At 66.5% G+C, this 9,075-nt stretch overlaps 2 protein-coding genes across 3 annotated transcripts; one reads left to right on the top strand and one right to left on the bottom strand.

The window, feature by feature from the left end:
- Positions 1–662: 662 nt before the first annotated feature.
- INHA (inhibin subunit alpha) lies at positions 663–3,111 on the top strand. The gene is made up of 2 exons (XM_005442840.3): positions 663–1,139; positions 1,809–3,111. The coding sequence occupies exons 1-2, from the start codon at positions 773–775 to the stop codon at positions 2,540–2,542; spliced, it is 1,101 nt and encodes a 366-aa protein (XP_005442897.1). The 5' UTR covers positions 663–772; the 3' UTR covers positions 2,543–3,111.
- A 484-nt stretch (positions 3,112–3,595) lies between these two features.
- LOC102049892 (gap junction gamma-1 protein-like) lies at positions 3,596–8,540 on the bottom strand. Of its 2 annotated transcripts, none has more exons than XM_055718188.1 (3): positions 8,150–8,540; positions 4,736–5,934; positions 3,596–4,608 (listed from the first exon to the last, which is right to left on the bottom strand). In XM_055718188.1, exons 2-3 carry the CDS (start codon positions 5,907–5,909, stop codon positions 4,601–4,603), a joined length of 1,182 nt encoding a protein of 393 aa, XP_055574163.1. In that variant the 5' UTR covers positions 5,910–5,934; positions 8,150–8,540; the 3' UTR covers positions 3,596–4,600. The 2 variants fall into 2 exon arrangements, with proteins under 2 accessions (XP_055574163.1, XP_055574164.1); XM_055718189.1 differs by lacking the exon at positions 8,150–8,540 and adding an exon at positions 6,679–7,573.
- Positions 8,541–9,075: the final 535 nt, after the last annotated feature.

Raw genomic sequence — 9,075 nt, 5'->3', positions numbered from 1 at the left:
AGCTCACAGCCAGCCAGCCCAAACAGCACTCCAGGATCCCTCTCTTGGCCCTGCTGTGGGGGTCTCCAGCTAGCCTGGCTCTGCCTCACCTCTTCTCCTCCCCCTCCCCCTGAAGCTGGCCCAGCTTTCCCCAGCCCCAGGCAGTGCAGGGACCTCTTGCCATCCCCTGCTTCATGTCCTCAGCACCTCACCAGCCTCCGGGCTGCCCTGGAGATGCCACAGCCCCTCGGCACCCCAGCCTGCCCTCCCCAGAACCCTGTGCTCACATCCCTCCCGGCTGCCCTGTGACCCTGGGGTATCCCAGGCATTCCTGGCAGAAGGGTGCGCAGCCTGCCTCCCCCGACATGCCCCCCACACCAGGGCCTCACAGGGCTCTGGACCCCATCAGGTCCCTGCTCAGATGCCCCTGCTGTGCACAGTCACTGCCACTTCCACTGTCCCCTCAGAAGCCCCAAATCTGCAGCTCCTCCACCATGGGGGGCACTCAGCACCAGCAGCTGCAAAGTTTGCCCAGGGTGCCCCCTCCATCCCCACCAGCGCAGCAAAACCTTCCTTACAGCACCCTGCCTACAGCCCAGCCCCCCCCCCCCCCAGCCCCATGCGCCTGCCACCCCCAGCAGCATCCCCTCCCACCCCCCCTGCCCGGGCGCCATCCCCCCCCCAGACCACACTGTCCTTGCAGTCCTCGCATTCCAGACGTCTCAGCGCTTTCGCTGCCCAGAGATAATATTCACGGCAAGCAGACGTTTGCGTCAGTGTCAGATAGGTCTCAATGCCACCCTGCCCCGGGGGGAGTGCAGCAGGCAGACGGGCTAGGCAGGCAGGCAGGAGCCTGCAGCAGAGCCCCACAAGCCACCGGCCCACTGTGCGTCCCATGGTCATGCTGCTCCTCCTGCACCTGCTGCCTGCCATGCTGCCCACCGCTGCCCTGGCCAGCTGCACCGGCGCTGGTGCTGATCGGCAGCTCGTTCTGGCCAAGGTGCGGGCTCGGGTGCTGGAGCATCTGAGCCCCCCGGTTCTCCAGGAGGAGGCCCAGAAGGAAGCGAGGAGGGTACACCGGAGACACGTCCTTGAAAACCCTGAAGTTGAGCCAGAGGAGCTGGAGGACACTTCCCAAGTGATCCTTTTCCCTTCCACAGGTGAGAACATCCTGGTGGGATGGAAAGGGGTGAAGCAGGGTGGGCGCTCAGGGCGACACAGCTGCAGCAGGACGGTGGGGCTGCTGTGGTATGCCAGGCTGAGGCATGGGCGAGGTTTGGTGGAGAGCCAGGAGGTTGAAAGGTATGGCAGGCAGGGACAGGCAGAGAGCACAGCCCGGGACACAGGCAGGGAGAGGGGCAGGTGGCACAAGGGGGTGCCAGGAAGCTGCATAATGACTGGACCAGGCGGGATGTGGAGACGTGGGGAGGGCTGAGGAGCAGGCAGGGTGGGATAGGGTGGGGTGCTAGGGGATGGGGCAGGATGCTGGGAAATGGGATACTAAGGAAAAGGTCGGGATGCTGTGGGATGGGGCAGGATGACCAGTTACGGGGCAGGACACTGCGAGATGGGGCAGGATGCTGGGGGATGGGGGCAGCAGTAACAGACCAATCTAGGTCACAGCACGGCTCAGCTGTGGGGTGCAGCGCAGCGGTTGTTGTGTAGCAGTAGACATTCAGCTCCCCTGCACCCTGCCACTGCCCACGCCAGCAGCCAGGCACCCTACCAGCACCTCAGGGATCCTCTGCAACATCCCACCTCCCACCAGGCATCAGGGACCCTCCCCTGGTTTGGGCATATATCCTGAGCATATTTGTCCCCCCCTGCAGACGTGCCCTGCGAGCCCACACAGCCGGACAAGCTGCTGGAGGAAGAAGGAATTTTCACCTACCTCTTCCAGCCCTCGGCGCACACCCTGAGCCGCACGGTGACCTCTGCCAAGCTCTGGTTTTACACCGGCCCCTCTGCTGCCCCCAACCACTCAGCCCCCGACGTGCTGACCCTGTCACCACAGGGCCGCATGCCGGTGACGGCCATGGTGGTGCAGACGCCCGAGCACTGGACTGTGTTTCACTTCGCCCCGGCACTGCTGCCCCAGCTCTTGCAGCCGCTCTTCGTGCTCCTGGTGCGCTGTCCTGGCTGCCCCTGCCTGGCCGAGGGGGACAAGATGCCCTTCTTGGTGGCCACCACCCAGGCCAAGGGCAGCGAGAGGGCTCGCCGCTCCACCATGCCCTGGTCCCCGGCTGCCCTGAGCCTGCTGCAGCGCCCATCTGAGGACCTGGCTGCCCATACCAACTGCCGCCGGGCTTCCCTCAACATCTCCTTCGAGGAGCTGGGCTGGGACAAGTGGATCGTACATCCCAGCAGCTTTGTTTTCCACTACTGTCATGGGAGCTGTGCCGAGGGCCATGGGCTGAGCCACCGCCTGGGTGTGCAGCTCTGCTGTGCCGCCCTGCCCGGCACCATGCGCTCCCTGCGCGTCCGCACCACCTCCGACGGTGGGTACTCCTTCAAGTACGAGACAGTGCCCAACATCCTGGCGCAGGACTGCACCTGCGTCTAGGGCATCCTGCAGCCTGGCCCGTGATCCCACCCAGGGGACTCCTGGCCCCATGCCACAGGGACCTGGTGGAGGGGTTTGGGCTGTGCCACCCTCCCCTGCACAAGTTGGAGTTTTGGGCTGCCCTGGATACGGTCACGCTGCCAGGTGGTGGGACAGGGACAGGCACAGCCTCTGGCAGAGCCAAGCCCCTGCCAAAGCCAGCCTGCTGTCCGCAGCCAGCTCAGCCCCTGTTTCTCTCCACCTGCTCCCTTCCCCCAGTTCTCACCCCGCCTCCCCAAAAGACTGGGGTCCTGCTCCTGCCGCAGAGTACAACAGCCTCCCCGTGCTCCCAGGCAGGGCCAGGCTGCCACAGCAGGGACGGGGACGTGCCAGGGCAAGGCCATGCTGGGACCTCACACTGGTGGCAGGGCTGGCAGCACACGTGGCACTGCAAGCGAGCCCTCTCCTGGCGGCACAGCCTGTTGGAAAGCTTGACGGGATAAGTGAAATAAACCTGTTCTCTTTACCAGAACAGCTTGGTAATGCCAGCTTCCATCAGAGGCAGCCACAGAGGTGGCACGCAGTTGGGTGGCGGGATGCCAGTTCCCTGGGGGCTTTTGGCTGGAGGAGGGAGGGGACAGGCAAGTGCTGCAAGAGGTATCCAGGTCCCAGAGAGGGAACTGGTATGTGCTGGCCAAGATCAGCATGGCGTGGCTGGGTTTGATCCAGCCCCAGGGCATGGGGCATGGGGCAGGGCAGGGCAACATCCCTTCTGCTCCCGGTTGCAGTAGGATGGGGAGGCATGGGGGCAGCAGTGGGATGGGGAGGCATGGGGGAGCCCCTCACCGGGCGCCTGGCCGGAGTCAGTACCGCACAGGAACGTGGCTGGAGCAATCCTGCTCCACCAGGCTGATGGAGGCTGCCCTGGCCACAGCCGCCTCCACACAGCAGGAACGACTGAGTCACCCAGTGCGAGCAGGGAGGTCCCGGGGCAGGCAGCCGAGCTGCCAGCCCCAGCCCAGCTGCGCAGGATTCCCTTCCCACCCCTTCCTCCCGAAGGACCGGATGCAGCAGCTCAGTACAAAACGTCTCCAGCCTTTACTAATATAGATATAAAAAAAAAAAAAAAAGAAAAAGAAAAAAGAAAAAACAGAGTGACAATCATTTTCGAGTAAAAAACAATGCTACAAAAATCCCTGTGTGACCCAGGCTGAGATGATGAGAAATACCCCACTGGCTCCCAGCTGAGCCCGGCTCGGGGCGCTGCATCTCCCCCACCGTGGGACCAGGGTCCAGCCCTGCGCAGGGGGTCCTGGCCCCACGGCCAGAGTGGGAGGGGGTGGGCTTTGGTCCAAGGGCAGCTGGCTGGGAGCGGGGTGGAGGCATTGGGAAGGACAGCCCTTGCCCTCTGCACAGACATTTCTGAGTGGGCCAGTCCCACAGCTCACAACCCCGTGCCAGGATGCTGCACAGCACGGTCTCCCTGGCCACACCAGCACTTTCTGGCAGCAGAGCTGCCAGAACCTCTTGCGTCCCCTCTCTGCCATGTGCAATGCCAGCCCAGCACCCTGCCCCACGGTTCGGCCCAGCCAGCCGGACCCCCAGGCTCAGCACCCCCAAGCCCCTAGGCTGCAGGGGCAGCGCTGGCATCGCCAGCATGGCTCACACATGCAGCACTGGCCGGTGCACAGGTGGGTGGCAGCAGGCACAGGAGGGCACAGGGAGGTGTGAGGAGGACATGGTGCGGGAAACGGGTGTGGGAGGGGGAAAAGGGGGTGAAACTGGAGCAGGGGCAGGGCACAGGCCTGGAGCAGAGATTGGGAGTGGAGTATAAAAATGCCAGGGTGCACACACTGACAGGCTTATAAAAATGTACAAAAATAAGATATTCCCTTTTTGAAAATTAAGTAGGAATGTCCCCCAAGGCGCAGGTCCCCACCGCTGCCCACCAGGACAGGGCTGCCCAGCCAGCCGTGCCAGGCAGGCGCGCAGCACCCTCTGCCCAGTGCTCCCGGCAGGCTGCTCCTCTTGTGTGGTGGCGGCTGCTCCGGCAGGCATCGCCATTGCCCCTGGTGGCACTCACAGCCCTGCGGGGAGCAAGAGGCAGGTTAGCACCCACCCCAGGGGGAACGGCATCCCCTCCCCAGGGAGCCCAGTCAGCCCTCCCCAAACCCCTGCCCCAGTCAGCCGGATCCGCCCCCCTCCCTGGCTCACCTGTGGTCCTGTCGCAGGCGGCGGTCCCCTTCTCATGGGCAAGGTTGAGGCGGTTCTGCTCGGCAGCAATGCCATTGGCCTCGGGGCTGCTGCTGCGGGCAGGGCTGGGGGGCCGTGGGGCGGGCTGGAGGTGGAAGGCCACCTCCAGGTGCTCCTGGGCCAGGCGCAGGTGCTCACGTAGCCGGTCGAGCTCGTGCGCCGGGGGAGCCCCGGCCAGGGCGAAGCGCCCTGCCACCGCCAGGCTCTCCCGGTAGTCCAGCTTGCCATCTGGCAGCAGGGCTCGCGGCGGCTCCTTCTTCAGTGAGTGGTAGGTGGGGGGTGCGCCGGGGGCTTTCTTGGGGTACTGCGGCGCAGGGCTGCCACCAGCCGGGAGCGGAGGGCCGTCGGGCTGACTGAGGGCATCACGGATGCGGCCCACACCAAGGTGCACGAGCTCACAGAGGTTGAGGAAGAGGCAGAGCCCGCTGACAGCGTACATGACGAGGAGGAAGATGGTCTTCTCGGTGGGGCGGGAGACAAAGCAGTCGACAGTGTGCGGGCAGGGGCTGCGGCTGCAGACATAGGAGGGGCTCACCTCGAAGCGGTACAGCAGGTACTGCCCGAAGAGGAAAGCTGTCTCCAGCAGCGAGCGGCACAGCAAGTGCAGGACGTAGGCACGCATCAGCCCGTCCTGCTTGATGCGGCGCCGGCCGTCATGCTTCTCCCCACCCTCGGGGCTCTTCTCCTTCTCCACCTCGATTTCCTCAAAGATCATGGGGTCTTCTTCGTTATCATCCTCCGCCTCCTCATAGTCCCGCCCGGCTCCCCGGCGCACCACCGGCATGCGTGCCCGCCGGGCTGTCAGTGACCGGCGCCGCGAGGACTCAGGCATGCGGGCAATGCGGTGCATGGCAAAGCCCAGGTACAGCACTGATGGCGTGGCCACCATGATGATCTGGAAGATCCAGAAGCGGACATGGGAGAGCGGGGCAAAGGCATCGTAGCAGACGTTCTCGCAGCCCGGCTGCTGTGTGTTACAGACAAATTTGCTCTGCTCGTCGTAGTAGATGGACTCTCCCCCCACGGCTGTCAACACGATGCGGAAGACAATGAGGACAGTCAGCCAGATCTTGCCCACGAAGGTTGAGTGGTTGTTGATCTCCTCCAGGAGCCGTGTCAGGAAACTCCAGCTCATCCTGCCCAGGCAGTTGACTCAAACCCTGTGCAGAAGGGACAGGCAAACAGGCACTGAGCAAATCTGCATGCACCTCACTGGGCACCCCCCCCAACCACCAGCTGCCACCCCAGCTCTGTCACTCTCCCTCTCCAAGCACTGATGTCTCTTCTCTCATCCACAGGTCCAAAACCACAGCCCTGAGCAGGCAGCCATCTCCCCAAAACTGTGTCCCCTGCCCAGTGCCACATCCACACATTCCCATCCGTATCCTGTTCCTGCCCCACTGCCAGCCAGGTGGGTGGAGGGCACCTGGGGAGGAGGGGAAAGGCTGGGACGTCCCTGTCCCCTGCGGGACACATCTGGGGGAAGAATCATCACAGCCAGGGTAAACGCGGCAGCACGAGGCAGTGCCAGCTGGGGATTGTGAGAGGAGAGGCCTCCTCTGCCTCCAGTGCCATGGCACACATTTGCCACCTGGTCTTGGGCAGGTCCCCAACCAGCACCACACCCTGTGCCAGCACCCACACCCTCTCACGGGGGTCCTCCACTGGCCCCTGGAGGAAGGCAACACGCAGAGCCCCTCTGGCTCACTGCAGCTGCCAGCCCTGAGCCCCTGCTGAGGGGGTGTCCATCCCTGAGCAGTCCCCACCACATGTCCGTGAGCCAGCTCCTCTGTACCCCCCAGAGCTCTCCCTTGAGAGCCGGCAGAGACGCAGCGTCACTCTGCCCCACCAAACCGTCATGCTGCGCCCTCCCTCCCGCAGGGCCCCCACTCCCCAGTCCTTACAAGTCCCCAGAGCCTGCGGCGGATGGTGGTCAGAGCACCCGGCAGCCTGATGGCAAGGGCTGGCAGGGGGAGCAGAGCAGGAGAGCGGTGACAAGGGGCAGCACGGGGCAGCCAAGGAATTGCACAAAGTCCCGGCAAAGCAGCTGACACCGGAGGTCGGGGAGGAAATTACGAGGACTATGCCTCAGCTCCCAGCAAAAGGAGAAGACGCAAGAGGAGACACCCCACCACCGGCCACGGTTTCGGCAGTTTGTGCACAAGCTGATGCAAGGGCAGCAGGTGGCAAGACTGCCTGGGGTGAGCAGAGGGGACATGTCCCCACAGAGCCCTCAGCCTCTCCCACGCCTCACCTGCCCTCCAGGCAGCCCTGTTCCATTGCCTCTGGCCAGGGCGCATCCCTGCAAACACAGCTCCGCTGCACACGTGCAGCTATTGTCCAGAATAAGAGGATCTTTTTGGCTTATCTCAGCCTGCTTCCCGAGCAGCCTTGCCTAAACTGAAAAGCCCCTCCAGCATAAGCACCCATGCAGGGGACACGCTCTTGCTGATGGCCTGGTGCCCAGCAGAGCCTGCTGAGCTGCGGGAGGTGGCACAGGCTGGCACCGGGGACCCAAACCCAGCCCATCAGGGCCACCATCCTCCTGCAGTCAGGCACCCTACAAGGTTTCAATGCTGCCCCATCTCCCCAGTGTGCGGCCCTCTCGCCCACTGCCCCACTGGAAGGAGGATGCTTTGTGCCTGCATGTAGCCCTTGCCCGGTAGCAGCACAGTGCCCTGGCCCCAGGGCGAGGGGCTGGGGACAGAGGCGAGGGGACCAGGCGGGAGGGCAGCCCTGGGAGCTGGCACGCTCACGGAAAGTGAAAGCACACACGTGGGCACTGCCGTGGTGGCCAAGGAGGAGTAACAGGGATGGACCACAGGGATGGACACAGCGCGGGTCCGGCTCAGCCAGGGCGGCCCAGGGCTGCCCGCACCCACCCCCCGCCGGGGCCGCGCTGGGACCCGGGTCCAGCGCCACGTGCCTGGGCTGGGCCCCACGCACACCCCCAGCCCCACCGACCCCCGCGGCCCCCGGTCCCCTCCGCCCCTGCCCGCCCTGCCCAGGCCCCCGCAGCGCCGGGCAGCCCATCTCGGGGCTCGCCAGCCCCTGCCCGGCCGAGGACCCCTGTCCCACTGACCCTGGCCCGCCCACGCTGGGGCTCGCTGACCCCTGCCAGCCGTGGCCCCCGCCCCCCGGCCCCGGCCTTCCCAGCCCCCCGACTCCCGCCCGCCGCGGGCCTCCAGCCCCGTGACCCCAGCCTGCCCGAGATCCCCCCGCCTGCGGCCCCCAGCCTCCCTGCCCGCCGCCCACGCCCGGGGCTCCCGCCGCCCGTCCCAGCCCTCCCGGGGTACCACCGCCCGCCCCACCTGCCTCCCCCAGCCCCACCGGCCCGCGCCCTCCCGCAGCCCCCCGCTCCCCGGCCCCACTCACGGCGCGCCGGGACGAGCGGCTCCCGCCGGCAGCGGCGGACAAAGCGGCGGGGCGGCGCGCCGCCGCCTCCCGCCGAACAAAGGGGCCCGGGGCCGCCCCGCCCCGCGCCCGCCCGCCGGTGCGTACCGACCGCCCCGCACCGACCGCCCCGCACCGGCCGCCCCGCGCCGGCCGGCGGCCGCCACTTGGCGCGGAGCTGCAGCCCCGCTCCGGCCCGGCCGGCCCCACGCCCCCGGTGGCTCCATCGCCGCCCGGCCCCGGCTCGGGAGGCCACGCAGGGCTTTGGGCTGGGGCGGGCCGGCCGAAACTCGGCCGAGCATCGCGCCTGTCGGCGACACCAGCCGCGGCGAGCCTCGCTTTGCCGGCAGCCGCCGGGACCCACCCGTGCCGCCAGCCCCGGCCGCCCCACGCACCCTGGTGGGCCGGCTGTCCCACGCCGCCCTCGGCCCCCGGGTGCCGCTGCCGCCCCGGTGCCCAGCGGCGGCGGCCCGGCCGTGCCGGGGCAGCCGCTGGGGCCTGGCTCAGCCCGCGGGGTGTGCGGGGTCAGCGGCCCCGCGGGAGGTGAGCCTGGCCGCTGGAGACCCCTGCCCAGCAGCCCCTGCCCCTCCCAACACCAGATTCTTCCTCTCTCAGCGAAGAGAGAGGATGGAAGGAGAGACCTGGTGGCCTCAGAGTGGAGGTGGCCCCGGACGTGGTGGGAACGTGGAGGAAAATGTGCCTTTGTGGTGGGAATGCGCTTCAAAGCTTTTGAAGCCTGCGCTGCTTCTCAGGCCCCAGACCAGGTCCCTGCGGCAGGACCAGGCTGAGCGCCCGGTACCTCCAGACGTGCCCTTAGAGAGTCACAGCTGCTCATCCTGGGAGAAAGCACCGCTCTTCCAAGGCCGCAGCAATGGCAGCAGTGGCTTTGAGCCACCACCCTGGAGCTG

This window comes from Falco cherrug, chromosome 8, assembly GCF_023634085.1.
Source record: "Falco cherrug isolate bFalChe1 chromosome 8, bFalChe1.pri, whole genome shotgun sequence".
NCBI classification, from domain to species: domain Eukaryota; kingdom Metazoa; phylum Chordata; class Aves; order Falconiformes; family Falconidae; genus Falco; species Falco cherrug.
This window is presented reverse-complemented; position numbering and strand designations above follow the sequence as displayed.

Coding starts and splice junctions, on each gene's coding strand:
- INHA (XM_005442840.3), top strand. CDS start 773: ATGCCACCCTGCCCCGGGGGGAGTGCAGCAGGCAGACGGGCTAGGCAG. Junction 1,140..1,808: donor GATCCTTTTCCCTTCCACAG/GTGAGAACATCC, acceptor CCCCCCCTGCAG/ACGTGCCCTGCGAGCCCACA.
- LOC102049892 (XM_055718188.1), bottom strand. CDS start 5,909: ATGAGCTGGAGTTTCCTGACACGGCTCCTGGAGGAGATCAACAACCAC.